At 35.9% G+C, this 26,006-nt stretch overlaps 1 protein-coding gene across 1 annotated transcript in view; it reads left to right on the top strand.

Annotated features, from left to right (window-relative positions):
- CNTNAP2 (contactin associated protein 2) overlaps positions 1-26,006 on the top strand; it is a 1,217,706-nt gene that overhangs the window by 189,922 nt on the left and 1,001,778 nt on the right. The window contains exon 4 of the mRNA XM_069461685.1: positions 3,570-3,717. Coding sequence (XP_069317786.1) covers positions 3,570-3,717 — 148 coding nt within the window. The remainder of the gene's footprint in view (positions 1-3,569; positions 3,718-26,006) is intronic.

A 26,006-nucleotide genomic window follows, 5' to 3' on the forward strand; every position in this document is an offset into this window, starting at 1 on the left:
AATTTCCGTTTATTTTGGGAGGGGCATCTTAAGAATCACCACTTGTGTAACTTTCACTCTTGAGACTCTCCGATGGATTTCCTTCCCGCACACTTACAATGAGGTCTGTAGCTTGATCACCACCTACGGGCCCTCCTTGTTGTGGCCTCAACCTCTCCATCCACAATTTTACTCCAAAAATGGATTTTACAAATAAGCTCCTCAAGTCTTGTTGTGTGAGACATATGGAGGAAGGGATATAAAAAGATGAGTCCCAGAGAAATTACCCATACAGGGCAAAATTTCAGCAAGAGTAGAACTGGACGCTGGATCCCAAGCCCCAGGTCCACGTTCCGTCTTTATGACAGGCTTCACCTGTTCCCACTGTACCCTCCGCCCTTTCTGTCTTCCTATGCAGCTGAGCTCTGTCTGCAGAGTCTGCTTGATTGCGTAGCCTTCATAGAACTCCAAATATAAGTGAAATTACTGGTTACATCATGCATTTCCGTTGTTCCTTTTAATGCTGCCTTTTGCAGTATCTTTTCATATTTTATTTTAGGCCTCATAAGATTGCAAATGTCTCATAAACAGTGTTCCAGGAGAGTTCTTTGTTTTTGTTTTAATATTCATATAAAACCTAGCAAAATGCGAAGTATATCATTCTCAAGTTAAAATTTGTTTGGTGGCTTTTCTTGAATGTTATTTAAGGTCATAAATTTTAAATTAACCTATATGTAAGTATGAATTTTACTTAGATGAATTTGGTCAGGGCTTCTCATTGTTCTTGCAGTTGAAATTAAAAAAAAAAAAAACCTATAGTGATGTTGAAATGCAACCTTGGTTTGATAGAATTCTTATTTAGATTTGTGGATTCTTTTTAAATCTAAAAGCTAGCTGGAAAAGTATCTAAAAAGAAAGAAAAACCCTTCTCTAAATGTTTTTCTTGATGAAATTGTGTCACCAAGATGCAAACAGGATGCTCTAGTAAATGTTAAAATTCAAGACTCAAATAGCTTTGTCTCATGAATGACTGAAGAAAGGTGTGGCTATTTTTAAAAAGATAGTAGTATGCAGCTCATTTGAGAAAACCAAACAGAGCACAACAGGAATCATCACTGAAAAGCATTTTAATTTTCAAAACATATAATTGAACATGTTGTAGAGTAAATATTGCCCATTATTCAGATTTCTGAGTTCAAGTAAAGGTTATATAAAACCATTTTAATACAAAGGAAATATTTCAACTCACTCCTTATAATTACTAGGCCTTACATTATGCATTTTCTATTAGTGAGGCTAGGAGTTTGACCAGGGAATGCAGGTTGAGGAACATTCTTCTACAAATTTGCTGTTGTGATGCTTGTGTGAACTTAAACCAGTGCCTTCCATTATGATGCTACTCTATCCTTTCTATTAAAAGCATCATCCAATAAAGGGCTGATAACTAGAATCTATATAGAACTCAGGAGAATCAGCAAGAAAAAAATCAAACAACCCCATTAAAAAGTGGGCAAAAGACATGAACAGAAACTTTTCAAAAGAAGACAAATGGCCAACAAACATATGAAAAAATGCTTACCATCTCTAATCATCAGAGAAATAAAAATCAAAACCATAATGAGATATCATTTAATTCCAGTGAGAATAGCTTTTATCAAAAAGTCCCAAAACAACAAATGCTGGTGTAGATGTGGATAGATAGGAACACTCATACACTGCTGGTCAGCAAACTAGTACAACCTCAATGGAAAGTAGTATGGAGATACCTCAAAGAACTGAAAGTAGAACTACCATTTGATCCAGCAATTCCACTACTGGGTATTTACTGAAAGGAAAAAAAAAAAAAGATAGTCTATAAAAAAGACATCTGCACTCAAATGTTTATAGCAGCACAATTCACAGTTGCAAGTATGTGGAAACAGGCCAAGTGCCCAGCAATACATGAGTGTATTAATAAAATGTGGTATATGTATACCATGGAGTACAACTTAGCCATAAAAAAGTGATGAACTACCTATTCTATTATCCTGGATGGAGCTGGAGCCCATTCTACTAAGTGAAGTATCACAAGAATGGAAAAACAAGCCCCATATGTTCTCACCATTAAGTTGGTACTAATCGATAAACACTAATGTACACATATGGGAAGTAACATTCATCAGGTGTCAGGTAGGTGGGAGTGGGGAGGAGGGGGTGGATAAATTCATACCTAATGGATGTGGTGTGCATTGTCTGGGGGATGGGCATGCTTGCTGGTGGTACAAAGGCAATTTATGTAACAAAAGCATTTGTACCCCTGCAATACTCTGAAATGAAAAAGAAAATACATTATACAACCTATAGAAAAAAGGCATCTCTTTCTTTGATTCTTATTAATATACCTTTTAAAATTATTATTAAAGATAATTTTTTAAAAAGACAAACCTTCTAGTTTTATATAGAAGTAAATTTAATTTCTCAGGTCAAGAATACAACAGACTAGCTATGTAAATAGTGCCTATGTTACATCTTTTATGATTTAAAAAATAGTTTTCTTCTAAATTTTTCTGTGCTTGTGAGATAATTTAAACAAATATAAAAATAATCTCATGCAGAATATAGTGTTAAAAATTCAAGTTATCTAATATAGGAACAGCTAGAATGCATATACGGAGTTAAAATAGCTGATGTTTAAAAAGCACAAGCTTTCATTAATTTGATTTATATCTCTTTCTTTAAATCTCCTTTGGATTATAATTTTATACTTGAATTTTCCCTGTTATTATTAATAGACGGTAATCATTTTGAGGTAGAGTCTGTGGCTCTACACATCCCTGCATTTCCCATATTGTCTTGCTGCACACTTACAATGCAGTAGATAGTTTGTTGAATCAGTGTTACATATACCCAAAGAAAATCCATTTGTTCTCCTCTGGGGGAAAAAAAAAAAGACCATGTGAGCTGTCAGTATCAGATAAAATTCATGGATAATTGCTCTTTTGACACAATCTTCTATAATGAGAAAAATGGAATTAACATGTCTCTGACCCACTGAACAAACTCACTAAATGTGTCTATTCCAATAAAAGGCAGAAAACGCTGACCTCTTCACATGTTCAATTGTTCTCCTTATCTAACTGATATGAAAATGTTATCTTAGATTTCCAATGGTTGTATGTGAAGATAATATGCAGATGATTTTTAAAAAGCGCCATGGTTGGATTCTGTAAAATCGTGTTTATTGTGTAACTTAAATGCAAAATACTAGAACTCATAATTTAAAAATTTATGGGATGCTACAGTGGGTGCCATATAGTGTTTCATTCTTTTAACGTATATTTACACAAATGAAAGAGCCCATAGAAACTCTGGCTTGTTTCCCACTTATAATTGGACTTACTTTTATCTTCTTTTTTTTTAAGAAAGGGACACTCATGGACTTATTTTTAAATAAAGGGAGTGAATAAAGTTTTTTCAAATTGTTTATAGTATAAGAATATAAAAACCCCTCCACTGGGTAAGGAGATTTGTGTTTATTCTAGCATGTAGAGAACATGGTTGTTTCTAAAGTATTTTTCCCCCAATTTTTAAAATTCCCTTTCTTTTTCCAGGCATTTCCTGGAAACATCAACTCTGATAGTGTGGTCCGGCATGACTTACAGCATCCGATCATTGCCCGCTATGTGCGCATCGTGCCTCTGGATTGGAACGGAGAGGGCCGCATCGGGCTCAGAATTGAAGTCTATGGCTGTTCTTACTGTGAGTATCCTATTGTTCAAATCTGTGGCAGGTTTTGTCATTTTCATTTAAGCAGTAGCATGTTTCTTAAAATGATTTAACGTTACTTTCTCTGACAATAAACTACCTTCTATTTTATATCTTATATATGTATACTACACAGATTGTTTTTCTATTTGTATTTTATAAATGTATACTACGCACACACAAACAAACACGTGTAAGAAAATTCTAAATATACCTTAAGTAAAAGATATGGAAAGCAAATTTTTTGTTCAATAGACTTAAAATAACAAAGCTTATTAATTAAATTGCTTAAAGTCTTTTGAAGTGTTTAAAAATGAGAAACCTATACTATTATCCATCTTTTTGGTTCTTTATGATGAAATTTGGATACATTCTGAAGAACTTCCTTCCAGTTCACTAAGTCTCTCTTCAGCTGTGCCTGTTCTTAAAGCCAACCATTGAGTTTTAAAGTCCATTTCATTATATCTTTCAAAAAATTTTATTTGTTGCTTTTTCAAATCTGCATGGTCACCTAAAGAGTTTCTTTTCCCTTAATTATATTTTAAACCTCCCTTTTTATTTATTAAGTACATTATACCATTATACATATACCTAATGATCCAATATATGGATTTTTAGGGATTATAATTCTGCTATCTATTTCTACTCAATTTTTGCCAGTGGTACTGTTTTCTTCTTTTTCTCTTCTTCCTCCTTGTCTTTCTTTTCCTCCCTCTTCTTCCTATACTTCTTGTCTGCCTATCCTTTATATCCTCATCTTCATGCTTATCCATCTTCTTGATTGTGACCTTAATTTCTTCAGAACTTTAGCCCTGGAGTTTCTTTCAGGCCAAGGGTGAGGGTAGATTTTTCTAGAGAGGACTTATCTTTGCTTATTTGCTTCTGTGAAGGAAATATTGACACAGAATTGCTTTTAAGTTTGTCTCCAGTTGTTCTTATTTTTTGAGACTTCTAGATAACATAAATTCAATCTTCAAACACATGTTTTGAAAACACTGGCTTCAGAGTATGAATTATCCAGTAAAATAATTTTCTTCCTCTCAGGAAATTTTTTTTCCTGTTCATTCAATTGGCTGTGGAAGTAGGGATGCTGGGTATGGACAGGGAGGGAAATTGGGATGCCAGCTTTTTGCAAGAAATCTCTTCCTTTTAATTCATTTGAATTTGATTTCAAATAGTATCACTACTGGTTACCATATTGGACAGTGCAGCTTAGAGAAACCAAAACATCTTCTTCTTGATGTTTTTCTTCCATGCCCTTTTATTATCTAAAGAACACATAACATTTATTTTTAAAATGTTAGTGTCTGTTTTTTTCTTAGTTTGGAAAACAACAATTTAATCATCCTGGAAACTTTTTACTGTCAAAAATACAATGACTAGTCATCTTCCTAACTGCTTAGTCTTTCTAGCTGTCTTAGTGCATGTTCTGCTTCTGTGAGAGAATACCTGAGACTGGGTAATTTATGAAGAACAGAGACTTACTTCTTACAGACCTGGAGGCTGGGAAGTTCAAGATCAGTGGGACCCCATCTGGTGAGGGCCTTCTTGCTGCATCATCCCATGACAGAAGGTGGAAGGGCAAGTACGAGAGAGAAAAAAAGCGGGATGAAAGGAGATCAAATTCATCTTTTATGAGGAATTCTTTCCTGTGCTATTTAACCTACTCTCAAGATAATTGCATTAATCCATTCATGACTTAATCACCTCTTAAAGGCCTTGCCTCTCCACACTGTTGCATTGGGGATTAAGTTTCCAACATATGAACTTTGAGGAACACATTCAAACCATGGTACACGCCAAATGTCCAGATTGTATTTGCATTTTACTAGTTTTGAAGAATGTAAATTACATTTATCTCTTTTCCAAAAACATATATATCTGTAATAAGAAAAAGATGTGCTAAGCATATTTGTCATGGACAACTTTCCAAGAGTTACTTTGATTTAAATTCTCTACACTGCAATTCAGACTAGAGTGAGCCCTTGGAAGATGACCCTCTATTTGTTCTTGAACTTAGTGAACTGTTGTCTCAATGGCTTGTTTGATTTTTCAGCGAGAAAGGGAATCATGTGTGTTTGAATGGGGAAATGTAAATTCGATACACCCTTCTATTTTGCCCTCCTAGGCAATAGCGGTACTGTGTTTTTTCCTCCTCAGCAAGGAGAAATGTGGCTTTGATCACACCTACGCTTTCTGGAACCACCTCAGAGGGTTATCTGGGATGTATCTTAAACCTGCAGGTTAGGACATGGGGCTTCTTTTATTTCAAAGTTTGCCAGAAGGTCTAGAGAGGGAAAAATTGTAATATGAGCACTGTTTCTGTTTGAGTGTGTGCCTGTTGAAATTCCCCTTGTGTTCATTATATTTCCTCTATGCAGTCCTTCCATGATTATTCTGTCATCTGAGAAATTAAGTACTTCTCAAGGTTGCAGTAAGACGTTCCCTCTGTTCCAGGTAGAGTTTAGTTCCAGCCACTGCTTTTTGAAGCCTTTAGGGTTTCTATTGTTTCAATCTCCTGACTTGTTTTGAATATAATATGAATTCCAGTTTCAATAAATCTAAACTCATTTTAAATTATTCTGCTCCCTCTACATTTGGTTTTCCCTCAAGTTTAGTTGAAACAAGTGCATGCTGTTATTTTTGAAACTTAGCAGTATGTCTCAAGTCTTTTGACTCAGTGAGCTGTCTCCCCCAGCAGCAATGCTCATCTTCTTACTCTATACTAGAGAGACTTGATGGAGCAAAAGGGAGAAGTCTCTTTCTAACACTTGCTAAAACTCAAGGATGGCTTCATTGCTCAAGCATTGATTAACAAAAGCCAACCACAGTTTATTGATGGAAGTAGTAAGCAATATTGATGGTAAAAATACTAAATTAGCTTTTAAACAGAGTCTTCCTAAGAGTAAGGTCAGCACCTTGGGAAACCAGGCTATATACAGCTAAAGTAGTTTTTATATATGCCTTTGATTTGGATGAATAATTAATAAAACCTAAATATATGACTCCATGCAAATTGTGGTAGAAAATTGGTGCAGGCTGAGGAAAAAAAAAAAAAAAATGAAGAGGAGCCAAATAGAAATAGAAGAAAGATAGAATCTGGTTCTCCTGATGCTGTACCAGTGGCACATCTGCATCCTCCAATGACAGTGTCTTCTTGTAGGGACCACAGACTGGCTCCCACAGTGCTCGTTCTGCCTAGGCAAGAGATACCGCCAGGTGTACATGTACTAGTTTCCTGGGGCCTCTGTAATAAATTGCCACAAACTGTGGCTTTGGACAGCGGGATTTATCCTATCACGGTTCTGGAGGGCAGAAGTTTAACATCAAGGTGTAAGCAGGGTTGGTTCCTTCTGGAGGCTCAGAGAGAGATCATTTCATGTTTCTCCCCTAGCTTGTGGTGGGGTCCACAGTCCTTGGCATTCCTTGGCTAGTTGTTGTATCATTTCAGTCTCCACCTCTGGCCTTCTCCCCTCTGTGTGTGTCTTGGTCTCTGCAGCATCCCATGACCTTCTTATAAGGACACCAGTCATTGGAATAAGGACCTACCCAAACCCAGCATAACCTCATCTTAACTAATCACATCCACAAAGACCCAATTTATAAACGAGGCCGCATTTTGAGGTTCAGAGTAACGTGAATTTTGGGGGAACACTATTCAACATAGTACAATGTGCATTCATTAAAATTGGTCAGAATTTTTGTTCAGATCAGTGCAGGTATGCAGAAAAATAAAAATCATTTCTGCAAATCAACCTATGTTTTCCTATTTAAATAAGATATTTAATTTTGTATCACATAGAAGAGTTCCAGATAGTTTTATTTTGTGTTTATGATTTATTCAGTTTATCCAGTGAACATTTACTGTATTCAGGCTTTTAGAAACAACTTAAAGCATAGGCTTTGCCATCCAGGAGTCTGGTATTTGGCAGAAGAGATGGATAAGTAATAGTTTCAATACTCTGTGATAAATGCTGTGACAGAGGAGACTTCACCTATGTTGATAATGGGATAAGGTATCACCTACCTTAAAAAGCAACAGAAATTAGGGTGATGAAGCATTCCAGAAAAGAAATAGCATTTTCAAAGGCAGAGACACAGAGGTGAGAGTATAATTTATTTCATATTTGCAGTTAGTTACTATCAGCAACATAAGTCTCATTTTAATACACATATATTAAAATGGGAGTTAGCATGTGGTTTGGAGGATCAATATATTTGTGACAGAGATTCATCAATCCTATTAACATGAATTAAATTCTACCATTTGTAAGGCATTTTGCTAATTTTCAGTCTAACATGCAAATCTGAGCATATCACACCTGTGCTTAAAACACTTTAAAGAGAAAACATTGCCTATAAAGTCCAAGCTGTTAGTTTAAAATATAATTTCCCCCCCACCCACCACCTATTTCTTGAGCCTCATATCCTGTCATTTCCATGTTGCATTTTATGTTACAAATAGGAATACAAAGTATTCATATTTCCAAATACATGAATGTATCCTTTAATGTGCATTCACTCAAGAGATTTTCTCTGACTGGAATACCTTCTCCACCATCCTTCACCTAACCAATCTTTTTCATCTTCTAAGATTTACTTGAGATGAGATTTTTAACAAGAAGACCTCTTGTTAAATGTGATTCCAGAATGAATCACATCTTTCTTTTCTTGACTCCCATAACATTGTGTGAATATTTCCAACAGAATATTTATTAAAATATTCCAAAATAAAGTAGACTGTAAGATATTAGTGAGGGGAGGAGGCATAAACTGTTACCTTGTTCACCCTTGGCGTTTCATTAAACAGCAGATTCTCTATACACAATAAATATTTGCAGAAATGAGCTATTATCAGGTATAAACGATGCAGACATAATTTATTACCTCAGTGAAAACTGATTACTGTTTGAGGCTGTATGGATTCTTTTATCGGTCGAACAGGACATGATTCTATGGCATCATATTGAGCAGTGCTCTAGGGGTCTAAAAAAATGTTGAAATAATTGCCGAATGTGATAATAGATACCCCAACAGGCCACATAAAGCAATTAACTGTGTTTCTTTTTCCAACTTAAATATTTCTAGACCTTGTATTATTTCTAGTTAAGATTATTTTAAGCCATAATTTCATGAGGCTGCTTCATGGTTACAAATATAAATTGCTTATCAGAGGAAAAATATACCACTCATTAATTATTTTGGGTTATATACCCAGATTACTGTGAAAATAAAAGTAAATCAATATAAAATAGATTTAATAGATATCAAGTTATACAAGATAAAGAGGTAATTAAAGTTGAATTGTTATGCTAGTGTATTACGTGTGTAGCATATGTTGTGTTCAGTTTTCACACAAATAGGTAAAAATAAATAAATTTGGTATGTTAACAGAAATATTTTCACCATTAAGAGAAATCAAACTTAGATTCAAGCATATGTAATATTCTTTAACTCTTTAAAAAATTCCTTAGCACTGCAGATGAAATACTTTATAATAAAAAGATGATTCCTCTATTTTTAAGGTGTGGCTCACCTTGGAGGTGATAATGCAGCAACTGATATATCATCTTTGCAGTAGTCTGATATTTTTGAGATGGTGAAAAAAATATACCAGATCATTGGTGTTATGATCTTTACTTAATTTAATAATGTCAACTTAAAGGTATAAACATTACAAGATAATAAGGTATTATATTACCGAAAAATTTGGATACTCAATGGTTCTCATTTCTAAATCAATATTTGAAGGTAACATTTCAATTAAAAATACTTAAAGCATGAAAAAATTAATATTCTTATTTTTCATGCCTATGAGGATACATGTTATCAACATTTAATTATTTCTTTTCCAGTTTAATTTGCTTACCTAGAAGACAGTTACTATTGAATCAGTTCAATGAGAAAACATGGCGGATATAACTTTCTGCTTAGGTGCAAGACTATTGCAAATGGTAACTACTTTATTGTTTGAAGAATTATTTAATAAGATATTGATTTAGAATTGGATTCACATCATACTGCTGCAAAATCTAAATTTAAATTTACTCTCAACAACTTTCAAAGTTCAGTTGAAATATAAAATCAACAGTGTGGATTAAAAAGCAAATTGAAATACTGGTAGAGAATAACATGCAATTAAACCTATGTTTGCAGTTCTGAGTTAAGAATAACTATATACTTTGTGGAATAAAAGAAGATATAATTTTTATTGTACACACTAGTCTAAAGTTTCTTTTACAAAATAATTTTCCAAGAAGAGTACATATATATTAAAAGCAAAGTATACAGAGCATTATGGTAAGTGGTTGAAGGGAAGAATAAAATAATGAAAGAGAACTATGCTTCAGAATGCTTTATAAATAAGATATTTTGATTAACACTAAGAGGAGCCATTTGTGTACTCTGTAAGAACTTCAAAGCTAAAAATTTCCCAAGAGATCTTCCAACCCAATCCCTTATTTTACTAATGAGGAAACCAAAATCCACAGGGTTATGTGACTTGCATAAATGAGTTGATCACAAACCTAGAAATCCTATGCAGCAATAGCTCCCTCTCTGACATTTGATACCTCTCTCCTCTTGTTTATTTTTCTTTTCCTCTTATCTCTCCACAAGGGCTTTTTATAAGCATAGTGATGGTCCACAGAAAATGTTATTTTGTGGATTCTAATGACTATACAATTGTCTGGCCCATCATTTTTCACTATAAGAACATATAAAATGAGGTGTCTAGCAAGAAAAATATTTCAATAGTATTGTGCAATCCACATGTTCAATAGGAAAATTTAAGTGACTGTTTTTCTTTATAACAAACTCATTTAAGGACAGCTTAAAGAAACACAACTCAAGCTTTCACTGCATTTTCATGAAGAAAGTTTATCAATCTCAGTCAGCATATTTCCTCAGGTAATCTTACTTCCTGAGATATTTTAACTACTTTTTACACATATGTTCATTTTTATTTATGTTAGATGATTGCAGAAAGTATTAAAGTCTAAGTTACAGTTATGCAGTCCATCAACAGTTTACTTATAATCCCTGTTTAATATGAGGAAAGAGGTAAAATTTAAAACACTGCAAATATATATAAAAGATTTTTTTATTGGCTTTCATTCTTGTGTTGTTACTCTTAATTATCACCTATTTAAATTAGCTTAACTAGGGAGAGAAGAGCAAATATTAATATTTAAGATGCAGTTATTCTCATGAATTAAAAGTAACAATATAATAAAATAATCAGTATGCTGACTTTTAAAATTTCACACAGTCTAAATTGCTTTAATTAGAAATCAGTTATTTTAAAACATTAAGTGATTTTATTCCTGTTAGAATAGTATCAGATTTTTTATAGTTAGACTTATAAAGAATTATCATCATTGCTTAACTTATTTTTTATATTTCTAAATGAATATATATATATATATATGTTCTCATGCACAAAATAGTGTCATGTTAGCCTCTTCAGCCGTTCATTCTTGTTTCCATGGCCTGGGAGGAGTTACAGAAGTTGCCCTGTGTTCCCCTTCACTCACAATTATTGGGGGAATAATCTCAGAGAAAAAAGAAGACAGGCAACCTGGCCGGATCTCTCTGTAAACATTCTGAATTTTGAACCCCGAAGCACCCTCAAATAATGATCTTTCCTAGGAAGAAAGTCCTCATCTATGGCCCATTTTGAGCAGGATGTCTCTGTTTTAGGTTACCTGTGATAAACACACTTGGCATCTTTGATTTATAATCCTGGTCCCCTGGAAAATAACTCATGAGCTAGGTGACCATTGAGATATTAAAGGGAAATGTTTCATAGCCTACATGCCTTTGTGTGCAGCAATAAACTGCATACCTTATTAGAGACCTTCCCTATTACTGTAGGCCAGAGAGCACATGTCTGCTGGAAGAAGGAAGAACTCCAGGAACTCGGCAGTGTATATCACATCCCTCCGTGCTTTGCTTGTCCCTCTGGTTTAATTGTCTCTTCTTCATCCTGTTGGTGGGTGGGGGGAGTTATGGGGATGGCTGATCCCCTGACACTTGACACAGGACAAATGAGACTCATAGCATACATGATGCAAAGAAGAATGACCCCTTGAATTCTCATATCTTTTATCTGTGCCATTCATGAAGAAGCATGCAAAATTTCTTTAAAAATTTTTAATTTAAGTGATTTTATTTAGAGTCATTCCCAATTCCTTTTTCTTTTGCCATTAGTTGTATCTTCTTTTCAACTAGGATCAGTTTGAACCTATACTCTCCTTTGGTTAATCTTACATTTTCCTTATTGTTAATTTAAGTTTGGGATCAAGACGAGATTGACTGGACCTTCCACACAGTTTCAGCTGAGAATTATTTATATGGCTATTCCTTTGCGTTTTACTTGTATCAATGGACTGTCAGAAATAACAAATATTATAGAATGTACTTTGCTAATAGGTTAAAAACTTACATTGTTTTCATATGCTCCATTCACTTTTGAGAGAAACATTGACCTTAATGTGTAACATGAAGGCTGATTTTCACTAAAACAGAGCAAATAAGTAAATAAACAAATAAATGAAATAGAAGCTTTGTCCTACTTCTTAGCTTCCTCTTCAAAGGGCTCTATATCTAATAATTAAGGAAAAGGCGAGGGCTTGATTTTGCATTTTTGCACTTGTAATAACACTTTCATTGACCACGCAACACTGCTTAACATCACATGACACGTAGAATGTGTCAGCAATCCCATTCAGGTCTTGCCAATCCATGTAAAATGCTGTGTGCACTTACTCCTGTCTCAGAAGGTTGTTATAAGAAATGGAATGATACAAACGAATGCTCTTCAGATTTTGAGGGTGACGTCACTGTATCATCTCAATCATGTTTATTCAGAGATGTAAATGGTGGGACATAATATGGGTAAAAACATGTTATATCTAAAGTTCAGGCAATTGCTTTAGGAGTTGATGCTGTTAAATTGGTTTGTCTGATGTTTTTATTGTTTTTAAATTAAACCGAACAAGTCAAAGAGCTATTTCAATAACTCTAAGCCCCCTCAATTTGATGCACATAATTAAGTTACTTAGTAATAGTCTTGACCACAAAATTTGGTGGGGGGATATATGAGAATTTTGATATATATATATATATATATATACACACACACACACACACACACACGCACACATTTTGGGGGGGGACAGGTAAATAAAGTAGATACTCTTGATCATGATCTTATTTCTATTTATATGCTGGGATCACATTTCAAAATTAAGCATATTACTATCCCCATGCTTGCTTTTTAATTGAGGAAATAAAGGGTGATTTGGTTAACTAAGCTGTCATTTGTTAGGTTGATTCCCACTAGCTTGAATCAGAAATATATCTGGTAGGACATACTAGAACTAGAAGCTGAATAATAACTAGAATTTATTGAGTGTGTCTGGCTCATACTGTTATGTCCATTTATGTGTGTTATGAATGCTGAAAAATAGGTAATTATACTCCCATTTTGCAAACAAGAAAACCAAAGTTGAAGAAACAAAGTAACTTACCCTCATATGAAGTAATACCACCGAAGTATATTATTGCCTCTTAAAGGCAGCATAAAATCAGAGTATACCAAAATCATAGTAAGGATGGTTATAATCATAATTACTATCATTATCACTGTAATTATAGTTGGTATGTAGCATTTATTGATCATTGACTATATGTCAGATATTATGCTTAAAGTGCTTTGTTTAAACCTCATAATACTGCTACAGCGTAGGAACTATTATCTCCACTTTACCAATGAGAAAACTAAGGGCAAAATAAATTTTTGTTTATTCACTCAATCAGTGAGTATAAAAGCAAGGGCACTGATGTATTTGTTCCTTTATTGGTTGCTCATTCTCAAAGGCTTCCAAAAGGACAACTGGAAAAGAAAATTTTCTCTGTGCCTGACAGGAACACAATACAGCCAAATTAATTTTTTTCCTAAAAGTGGTTATTTCAAAGTAGTGACAAAAAGGGAAGTGGTTCAAAAAGCAATAATTGAACAGCCATTAAAATTATTTAAATAATTTTTAATGACAAAAATAGCCATATATTAGGTGAAGAAAAGCAAAATATAAAATTGTTAATACAGAGCAATATCTTTTTCACTTAGCAGTTTGCTTTTAAAAAGTGCAAAATTGCATCAAAATACCAATTATATTTATTTCTGGCATGTGATATTATGGATAACTCCTATTTTTTTATACTTTTTGCATTACTAATATCCTATAACTTCATTACTAATATTCAAATTTTACTATAATCATAGAAAAACAAATATTGCATCATTCAACTTAACTGAGGTATCTCAAATAGTCAAATTTATAGAATCAAAGAGTAGACTAGTGGTGGAAAGAAGGGGGAAATGGAGAATTGCTAAGCAGTGGGCATAAAGTGTGAGCTAAGCAAGATGGATGAGTTCTAGAGATTTGCTGTACAACATTGTACCTATAGTCAACAATAAAGTATTGAACGTAAGGGTAGATCTCATGTATTCTGACCACTGTAAAATAAAATTTTAAAAACTGTTACTAGCCTAAAGTATGAAAAATGGAGAAAATACATATAATTTGCTCAAAAATGTCATTTTTAAATATATGCAAGATTTGAACCTCAATTTACAAAATCAGATCTGCATGAAAATTCTCATCTCTTTATTTATCAGTAATTTTAATTTCAAGCTCCCATCTTGCTGTTCTTCTGGGAAGCTTAATCTGAGTCAGCCTTGATATCATTCTATTTTAGGGGCTTGTTGTGTGAGTGTGTGTACATACTTGTCTGCACACAGTGGCACACGTGTGTACATACGGATCTGTCCACAGAAACTGGTTCTGATGCTTACTCTGGCCCCCGTCTGTTTTCCCTTCTGCTCCCAAGGCCCAGTGATCCTCTGCTGCTTCTCTGCTGGTCTTGAGAACTTAAGCCAATTGGGAGCCTGTTGATGGTTCACCTACAATTATCCCAAAATAGCTACAGTTATTTTACTTAGAAGAAAACATTAAACTACCTGAATAAACTAGTCTACTTAAGGTTCAGATGCTAATAATACAATTCAAAAACCATTCTTTATGATATGTATATATATATAAAATTAATATCATTAAAAGTACCTAAAATCTGTATTTTAAATGTCATAGGAAAAGAATCAGTGTAGTATCTCCATATTATGGTGATTCATATGTCACAATTTATCTCTGTTCGAATATTACATAGAATGCTCAGGGTAGTAATAATTCAAAGAATTATTCACAATGTCATTCACAATGTCACTTTTTAGTTTTGAGCAAAATATGCATGTACAGAGATTACGTGTGTTAACCACACTTTGAACTGTAACATTATCCTGTACGATAAGGGATATGGTATAATGAAAAGAGATGGCTCTTTCGGTTTAAATACAAAGTAAATGCCACGTTTACTTAATGGGCGATTTGAGATGGTTGCTTAAGCTTTTCAAATCCCCACTTTGCCGCTTCACAATGGAAGTAATAATGCTTACTCCATAGATTTGTCATGGGGATTAAATTAGGTAATAAACGTAAAGGGCTTAACTCAGTAGCTGGTTCAAGGGAAGCATTCATAAATATTAGCTATTATTATTATTGTTGCTGTTCACATTTCCTACTTCTTCCCTTTGATGACACGTGGGATTACTTTGAAACTATGTGTTTATTTCCTATATTTTCAGCTCTCGGATGAATTTTATTATCTAGCCACTGTGCTTACCCTCACAAGAAAACATTCCTTAAACATTAATTAAGCATCAAAAATGAGGTCTTCATTCTAACACAGAGTAATAATGACTCTCTAGAAGGAGTTGCCTTCAGATAAAAAATTAATTTACAATACTCAAAAAAGGGGTTCTCTGCAATGATTAACCTTAAAGAAGAGCAGAGGATAGGCATTGTGGAGCCCGAAAATGTCTAGAGATATCGGCCTCTTGAGTATTTTCTGGTCCAGACACTAAGTTTGCAGATGAAGAACTAAGAACTTCCTGAAAGAGGAAATGCATCCCCTGAGACCACCCCGCAAGATACTAGTAGCAGGACCGCGTTGGACTGGGTTTTAGTGCTTAGTCCACTACTCTTCCACTATCTTATGTTAGAGGTGACACGTATGTACTTGAATTCAATCCATAGATGGGTGTTGGGTCTGAGCATTCTGCCTTCCATACAGTAGTCTTGAAATGTATTTGAAAGAATAAATCCCTGTTTTATCTATCAAAAATACAAAATGAGTTTGTTGGTGAGAAGTCAGTCATTACTCAGCCATGGTACACTAGAGGTTAATTATGAAACCACAGGTAAGAGACATGCTGGGGCTCTTGTACATATGTGGACATTTTGCTAATACATGGTTAAGGATGAGGAGCTAATGAAAATCTCAGTTTTTTCCTGGATAATGAAAAGAATTGTTGCAAACCCAATGGAACTAAGAAGGGGGTGGGGGCAGTATATTGGGCCCAGGGAAGTAGAGAATGTTTGTGCTTTAGCTATTTTTAAATCATAAATTAATTCTTGGGGGAATCAGAAATGCAAGGCAAAAATGTCTAATAATTAACACAGAATTGAGCATAAGGAATTAAAGGCACGTATATTTGCCGAAAAGACTCAGCATATCAATGCCATCAAAATCACTGTGAGAATTGCTCTTATCAAGTCACGGTTTGGATTTCTCAAAACTGTATGATCATTTGAACATCATGGGGAGTAAGGGTATGTAAGTTAGCCAAGAATTGCAGCAACTTTTGAAAAAGAGATAAAAAGAGAAATGAGAAACAAAAAGAATTAGAGAGGGACAACTCATTACAGTCAGTGTAAAAATGAATTTTTTGTTGCTGGGCACAGTGGCTCATGCCTGTAATCCCAGCACTTTGGGAGGCTGAGGTGGGAGGCTCACTTGAGGCCAGGAGTTTGAGAACAGTGTGGTCAACATAGCAAGAATCTACAAAAGATAAAAATAAATTTAAAAATTAGCCAGGCATGATGATACACACCTATAAATCCTAGGTACTTGGGAGGCTGAGCCAGCATGATTTTTTAAGCCTAGAAGTTTGAGGCTATAGTGAGCTATGATCATGCCACTGCACTCTAGCCTGGGCAAAGTAAGACCTTGTCTTGAACAAAAAAAAAAAAAGAAAAGAAAAAAAGGTCTGTTAATAGCACTGTTCTCAATCTTTAACCAACATCCTTTAGTGATTTTTAAGTGTAGCATTTACGCCTTTGGAAATGACATGTTAAGGTAGCAATACTAATATTCTTTATATTAAAATGCTGACTAACTGATAACATGCTATTTAATGCGTCATTTTACTTTTTAATTCTGGAGAGTTTTTAGTAAGGATGTACTGAGTGAGCATTAACAAAAGACTATTAAAATTCTCATGTCACCTAAATTGATATATCAGAATTCTCATGACAAATGGTTCATAAAATTGTTTCATACACTATGAAAAAGAACAAAATAACACCTGCACACCCACACACTCCATATATTGCTATGAAGTCCATATTCTACCATAAAAACCTCTCCACTGTATAACAAGAGGCTGAGGGCTGTCTAATGAGAGAGTAGCATCTCAGCTGCTAAACGATGTGGAAGAATTCTCTGACTGACCACACAGTTCTATAGAGATTTGACATTTTCCCTGTGCTTTGCACGGCATTCTTCACAGAAGGTGAATGTTTCTTGGATTCTCTTGAATGCACACATACCACCTTTGTCTTCTCACCTTACCTCTTTCCCATCTCCAGCTAACAGTTCGTACAGTATATTTTCTATAAACAGTTACAACATATTCAGTTGATCAGAGAGGGGCCTATTAAATGTCAATATATCTTTAAATAAAGAACAATGAAGAAGAAAGAAGTGCAGAGAAGAGAAGATGACCCTCCCCATCTCCAACAAAGCTTTATAAATCCATGCTCCAAAAATGTTAAAATCTTCACATTTGACTGACCTTATTTCAGTCTAGAAAGACAAAATTTTTTATAACCAAAGCTCTATAAATCCCACATCGAGTTTGCAAAGTTTCGAGAACTTTGCAGATTCCTTATAAGCTGATGAAAGTGTTCAGTCTGCCCAAGTGAAAAGTAAAACACTGGGTCCTCAAATGTCTCTGAAATTAATTAAATCTGTCCTGTATCTTTTTTTCCTCTAATTTCTGCTTCTTGTAGAAAATCTTACAGATAAGATTGGATTGAAAGGCACAAGTGGTCAAGAAATATACTATACTATAGAGCCTTATCCAAATTCTAACTCCTCCCTTATTAACTATGAAGCCTTAGACAAGTCATTGATCTTTTCTGAACTTAGTTTTCTATATACTAATATAAGGTAAATATAATACTTATTATTTAATATTGTTAATTATTAAAGAGTTCAACTGAAAATGTCTCAGAGACAGTAATTATTAAATAAAAGGCAGACATTTAAATCTTTGCTTAGAGCCTATTTTGTGCTATAAGTCAAGAAATATATTAAATAAGAAAAAAATCAAATTGTGGACAAACTTGTGATCTAAATAAGTCTATTTGTTCCAATTATTCAAGAAATCGAGGAAGTACAATTTTGGCATATAATTTAAGATAATCTTTTCCAACGCTCCTATTTAAATACCAGACAAGTGAGATCCAGAGTGACTGTAATTTGTTGTTTGCCAACCAACTAGTCAGTGGCAGACACGGAATTGAACCCACATGTCTGTCATGTGGATACATTTTCCTCCTTATATTCCATTGCTTTTATGTTCAGTTTACCCTATATCCTAAAATTTTACGAGCAATTAATTACGTTTTACTAGTGTATCAAATCTATTACCCATTTCTTGAAGACATGAACTTCATAAAGAATAACTATTCTCAGTACACAAAAAATGTAAATTGCTCAAAGCTGGTGTTTATTTTTAAGTTGATTTTTACAGGTGTAAAGGATGACAAATGTCCTCCTGACTTCATTTATATTTCAGTGAACATTAAAGGCAGGAGTCTTCAGAAAATAAAGAAGGCAGTTTTCTCATAATCTTGACTCATATTTTTAAACATCTATCTACTTTCCAAATTCTGAAGCATAAGAAAATTGGGAAAGGAAGCTTTATAAGGGAGCACATTACAAGTTAATTCAGCATTCTAAGAGCAAAACCTTGACATCTGCAACTGGAATTTGACATACAAAATGTAGAAGGCAACAAAGGTCACGTTGACCTATTACTCAAGTAGAAGGGAGAAAAAAAGTTTTGTCAATGATCCATAACAGTTCTTTAAACTGAACTAAAGGTATCAGTAGACTGTAACTTTCAGAACATCATTGCCAGTTCTAAGGTTATTTCATTCAGTTCTGTTGCCAATACAGCCAAGACATGAGAGGACTTAAATCCCACATCTACCTGTCAAAAGCAGAATGAGAACATCGCAGGTAACAAAACACATTGCTGCCTCCCAGTGCTTGGTCAGCTGCAGTTACCTTATGATGGGCTGTCCTTATTATAAAACTGAACAGCGTATCAGATTGTTTTTGCCTTGTAGATATATCTGGTAAAGATTTTTAATTTATTCAAACTTCTGCCTTAAAATAGACATTTATGATTTCACTCTTTGTACAGACCGTGTGTCTGCACACGGCTCAGCTGGGTCTCACAATGTCACACTCAACGTGTCAGCCTGGGCTGTGGTCTGGATGGAGACTCAGGCTTCTCCTGCAAGCTCGAACACTGCCAGCACAATTCATTTCATTGCAGCTGGGGTGGCTGGCTTCTTCAGAGACAGCAGGAGAGAGAGAATCTCTGTTGTTTCAGATCTCTATATACTCTCTCTGGAAGGGAGCATCTGCTCGAGTCAGGCCCCCTCGGGATGGTTACCCTTTTGAGTGACACAAAAGCAACTAATTAGAGACCTATGAGGGTCAGTTTTACATGCCCACTTGGTAAGGCTGTAATCTTTAGTTCATCAATTAAATATCAATCTGGTTGTTCCTATGGAATTATTTTATAGATATGATTGACTTCCATAAAAACTTGGCTTCAAGGAAAGGAGGTTATCTACAACAATCTAGGTGATCCTGATCTGGTCAGTTAGAAAGACTTAAGAGCAGAAGTGAAGTCTCCCTGAGAAAGAAGAAATTGGGCCTGTAGTAAGGACTTCAGGGCTTCTGCCCAAGAGTTTCCAGACTACCCTTCTTGACAGCCGGTCCTGTGAGTTTCCAACTTCCCAATTCAGTCCCTATATTGCATAAATCTTCATATATGAATATCCTCCTGGTTCTGTTTGTCCAGTGCATTCCTGACTGATACAGTATCTTAAATACTCCTGCAGAGTCCCCTCACTTTGCCGTATGACACAACCGTAACCACAAGAGCAAACCCACCAAATTCACAGGTTCTGCACACACCCGAGGGGAGGGGATTATAACAGTCACCTGGACCAGGGGCAGGGAATCTTGGGGGCCATCTCAAATTCTGCCTTCCATACATTCTCCAATTATCCAGTTTTTCTTTCCCTTTTTCTAATAAATTCTGTTCAGTGGGGAACAAACAGTAGGATTTTCTGGGATGAAAGAGTTAAAAAGCAGTTGATAGTGAAGGAAAGAGACCACATAAATAGTGGAATTAAAGCTTGATGCGGCACAAGGGTTGAGCAAAGTTATGAAAAATTGATCCATTTTGATAATTATAGACTCAGCGCCCAAAACCCTTTAGTTGCTAATGTCAAAGTTGTTTGCTTGCTGTCATTTTCTGTTCTCTAGTATTTGGAGCAGGGTTGGCCAATAGAACTTTCTTTGATGGGGGAGACATTCCATATCTGCCTTGTCCAGTACAGTAGCCACTAGCCATATGTAGCTATTAAACACTCGAAATGTGGCAATTGTGACTGTGAAATTGAATTTTTAATTTTATGTAATTTTAACTAATTTAAATTTAAGCTTAAATAGCCATATTTGGCAAGTGGCTGCAGTATTGGGCAGCACAGCTCTGGGGGTGTAATCTGCCCATCACAGCTGGATTTCTACGGGAAGCTTGACAGCGTGGCTGTAAATAGGAGCTGTAATATGTCTGCAGTTTCAGCATTTGTATTATTAATATGAACCCAATAAACAAATGACCTGATAAGCTCTTTTCAACCTGAAACAAAATAGACCAGGTCAGTGCTACTCTTTTTGCATATTGCAATTTCATGTGCTTTGTTTTTTTGCTTTAAAGAAAGTACATTGTATCCCAGCCACAACCAGAGATAGAAATGAAGTATATGACATAGTCTCTTTTCACATGAAATGACAACCTTTTGAGAGGGACCAGATTTACCTGAAACAGTCACATAAAAATGTAAACAGGTACAAATGTAGAAGCAGAAAAAGCACATTTCTGTTAGGGGAAAAATGACCTATCAATTCTAAAACATGTATGGTTAACCCATTTTCAAGATTCACATACTCTGAAGAATGTTGCTATAATCACTCCATCTGTCAATGGATCCCCTATTTTGGGAACTCTGAGATTTCCTACTGAAAGTCTAGCCAGAAGCTGGGCTCCAGGGAGCTCAGAGGGACTGTTAGCGCAGCTGATCTGAAACAGAGATCACCCCACGCTAAGATTTTAGTGTTTGATTTCTGCAGAGCCTACCTGTGATTCCACCCTAATGTGGAACTCCGGGGAATTTAAAGGGCTTTGCACTTGTCATTAAAATGGAAGAGTCTTATTGTCGTGCCAGGGAGTGGAGAAGGCAGGGGTGCCAGGGCTGGGAAGGACGTGTGGGGTCCATGGCTTTTATCCCCTTCTTAAACTCCAGATTACATGTCAGACAGCTGTCAGGCAGCCCATGCTAATTTCTCTTGAATATGCTCATGTTGGGGGCTGAAGGGCATAGGAATTATATGAGAAGGATTCTCATTTAGGATGGATTTATATCAGAACACAATTAAAAACTAAACAGCAGAGACCTCTGTTTTCAAAAGCAGCATAGCCAAAGGAAACTTAACCACTGGCAGCATTTTTTGTGCTTGTGTGTTTGTTTTTCCTCAGTCTCAGGCTCTGTGTGTGTGATTTGACCTCTCTTTTCTCCCAGGGCCTCATTATGTCTCCCTACATGTCTTCATCTCTCTGGGACTCTTGCTCGACCTCTTCCAGCTGTTCGACCGTAGTCACATCCCTTTTATTTTGTCTGTGTAAAGCAATTCAGCCGGCCTTCTGACTGGCGCTCTGGGCCTATCATTTCATCTGCAAATGACCCATCAAAGTGTCTAGTTGTTTAAATCTCCATAAGAGGAATTTTCCATCAACGTTTTTAAAATAGTGGATTTTTCATCTTTCTAACGAGTAATTAGGTGATATGGTCAAAGTTATTCTGCTAACAGAAAGCAGATTATCGGAAGAAAGGATGTTTACATTCCTTCAGCCACACGCAGTGGGAACAACAGCAGGGCTGTCCTGTGCATCATTCAACAGGCAGGAGACGCGTCCTTCTATCGTACCATTTATATTATGCTTTAATTATCTCTCTACATGACTGCAATCCCCAAATACGAAATGAGTTCCTGATGGCAGAAGAAGTTTCATATCAATTTTTGTAATCCCAGGCCCTAGTATGCTGCCTGGCATCTAATTACAGCAATCAATGAATGCTTAATAGGGTCATCATTCATTTAGCAAATATTCCCCGGCCATGTATGAGCGAGTGACAGTTAAGCTGGGATCTGTGAAACGAGTAGGGATGAGACGTGTGGAAGAGAAGACGAAGGTAGATAGGGGTACGGGAGTAGCATGGAATGAATGAACTAGGAATACCTGAAAAATATTAGTACGTATTGTACTTGGCAGGGAGCTAAAAATAGTTTGTTTCAGATCATTCTTGGGAGTTCCAGCCATTCGTATGAACAACTTTTGTTTGGTCTTAACAATGCTCATTTATTCGACACAAAGTACTGAGAACCAACCATGTGCTCAGGGCTGGGGGTGTGCCCATGGTATCACGGTGAGGAGAGAAGCCAGTCTCTGCCTTTGTTGGGGACAGACAGCGGCATTAAAGATCTGCACAATGGAGAGAGCATTGCAGCTGTGCTCATCCTTGAGTGTGGCGGTTCCCTGAGGGGAGTGGTGGCCGACAGCAATGTGGCTTCAATAGGGAGCTAAGGAAGAACTTCCCCAAAGAGGCGATGGGTGGGCTGAGGCAGGAGCAATGTTCCAAGTAGACAAAAGAGCATAAACAAAGTTCCAGGGGAACAAAGTCAGGCTGATGTGGCCGCAGCACAGAGAGAGAAGGGAGGTTTGGTACGAAATGAGGCAGGAGAGTTGGGCATCCTGACAGTACATGGAGTTATGAGCTGTGCTACTGACTTTTGGTTTTGATTCTATTAGAAGCACAAAGAGATGCCACTGAAGTGTCTGAAACAAAAAGTGCACATGTGTTGGGGGTGACGGGCAAGGGGCGAGTGTGGCATGATCATGTCTGTTTTGTGTAAGCCTTGCTCTGGCTACGGTGTAGAAGAGAAATCTGAGAGCAGCAGAGAGGACTTGGGGATGCCAGTCAGTGGGAGATGGCTGTAGTTTAGGTGAGCAGAGTGGGAATAAGGGGCAGGACTAAGGGATATTACAAGGTGAAAATCTACAAGATTTGGTAATGGATCGAATATGGATTGTTGTAGAAAAAGTGCTGGAAATGACTCCCAGGTGTCTATCTGGCCTGACCAGCTATTGGACAGTGTCATGCACAAGGGCAGGGACTGATGGTAGAGAATCAGATTTAAAGGAAGGATCACAAGTTTGTTTTATAAACTTAAATTTGAAGGGCCTTTACAGCATCCACAAGGTATCTAGCAGACAACTGGATAAAAGAGTAAAGAACTCGGTGTGGACAGGGCTAGCAACAAATTTGTGATTCAGCCCCGCATAGAGGGGGCAATTGAAGCTGTGTTTGGATGAGATCACCTAACAGTGAACACAGAGTGAGAAGAGCTGAGCACCCAAGACCGATCCTTGAGAACGCCGGTATCTAATGGCAGAATAATGAACATAAGTTTCAAAGGAGACAGAGAATGAACAGCAGATGGGAAATTGAGAAGAGGGATGTGACAAGAGAGCTTGCCAGGGGGGTGGACATGGGCACCAGGATGACCACTGCTAAGAGATCATGCAAGATGAGGACTGAACTAAATCAGTAAAATTGAAGTTGACAGCGATCTTAGTATGAATTATTTGTTGGTGGGATGGAAATTGAAACCAAAGTGATGTGACTTCAGGGTTACATGAAGGTTTAGGAGATGAAGTCAGAAAGTACACAGTAGCACTTCCAAATTTGTTTCTTTAGACAGTTTGCTTTTAGAACCATGAAGGTTAATTAAATTAACCTATCATTATTTCTTAATGTATGATGCCTCAGTAGCTACCCTGTTCTATAGAATTCACTTCATCCTGTTCATCCTGGACGGGGAACCTGAGGTAAGATCCAACATTCTCAGTGGCATTCCCCCAGAACCAACATGTTTCCCTGAAATCATTCTGCTTCCCTTCTTTTGCTGTTTCCGGAGATCTCCATCTGCTCTTCCACGTATCGTCTTCTTGATTTTCTTGGACGGTGTTCTTGGTTGGCCTATGCTGCGGGTTTAGATAGGCAAGTGACAGCATTTCCCTTCCCCCTGACAGACGATGTGTATCATTTGGCTACAGAAAATATTTGCTCATTGCCTCCTGCCTGCATGTGGCACTGCCACCAGCCCATCTTTCTGTCACCATCCTCACCTCTGTTCAGTGTCCCTGCTACGTTTTCTATTTATATGGTTGGTCAATTGACATTTTAAAAATTATATAAATAGTAGTCTCATCATACAGTAGCATTTGCTCTTGTTCATAATTTAAAAGGCCCATCAAATGTAGAATTTCTTCTTTTCCTTCCTTGGTTCCAAATACCTTGTCTGGAAACTTTTGTAAGTCCAATGATATGAATAAATAGAAATGTGCCGGTAAAACAGGATAGGTCAAAATACAAATCGGATTAACACTAAAAATTGATTTTTTAAATAATATTATTGTGGTTCCTTAAAATAAAATTATACTGTAGATCAGGATGTTTGTGTTTTGTCTTATTTTATTGAGAATAAGTTTCTACTGAAAGTGAGAATACAGTCAAGAATTCTCAAAACCTGCAGCTGTGAGATTTCAATGCTTGATCTATTCTAATAGGTGTGCTTGTCACAACTAAAGCTGTTTTGCTCCTTCTGAAGCATTTTTTATTCTTCTATCTGAAGACAGTACATTTGTATATAATATAACCAAGCTCTTTGAGGGCACACATTATGGATGAGCATTATATTGAGAGATTAAGATATGGATGTCTGGTCCACTTTAGGAAGTTGTCAGATGTCGGGAGTATACACAGTGGTGTTATTTTCTGTTGAATATTTGCTGTTGAAAGTTTTAAAATGATCCTTCACAGTTATGAAACTTCTAAGTTAGCTATAGTGGAAAGAGAATAAAAATCAACTCATAAATCTTATCTTATAAATAGATACTTCATTTATATTCGTTGATATGTATTTTATGTTGGTAAATAATATTTGATTGTATATTAGGCTGAAATTACTGGGTGAGAGGTATTATTGTATTATTCTTATACCATGTGCTGATTTAACCTAGGGCCTGGGTTCTCTTGACTGCCACATTGCTACAACGTCCTTTGCTTTTGTATACCCATTTATCTAAAACTTCAGAAGTTCCCAGGGCAGGTGGTGACATGAACTGCAAATGGTATCGTAAATTTTACCTCCCAGCTCCACCCAGCGCAAGAGCTTCATTGGAAGAAATCTGGCCTCTTGCTATTTGGGGGGTAATATTTGGGAAATTAGTAAGGTCATATTTAAAAAGCATTCCAGACTAACAATAATAATAGTATATGGATCCATGAAATACCATAAAGTTTTTAATGTGATATTTTTAAATGGAATAAATTTCTAAGTGAAATCAGTTACGACTTTCAAAGCAATTTTTAATATGCTGCATTTTTATTGGTGAAGAAAAGTATGTGGGTTTTGATCATGAAAAAAATTTAAAAACTCCACCAAAGACATTTGGATGTTGTTCCTTGTTACTTCTCCCTGTCAGTGTAAATTTCATTAATATTATGGATGATGTGAATGAATAATATGTAATATTTAGGCTGTTTATGTTTTCCACTTCAAGAGAAGTTCTGGCTGTACAACCAAAAAGAATGCAAGATTTATAATTTAGGAAACAAGAAGGAGAGAAACAGTGCTGTCAAGGTCAAACTAGCTATTTGCATTTT

The sequence above is a fragment of the Eulemur rufifrons genome, chromosome 29, assembly GCF_041146395.1.
Source record: "Eulemur rufifrons isolate Redbay chromosome 29, OSU_ERuf_1, whole genome shotgun sequence".
Lineage (NCBI taxonomy): Eukaryota > Metazoa > Chordata > Mammalia > Primates > Lemuridae > Eulemur > Eulemur rufifrons.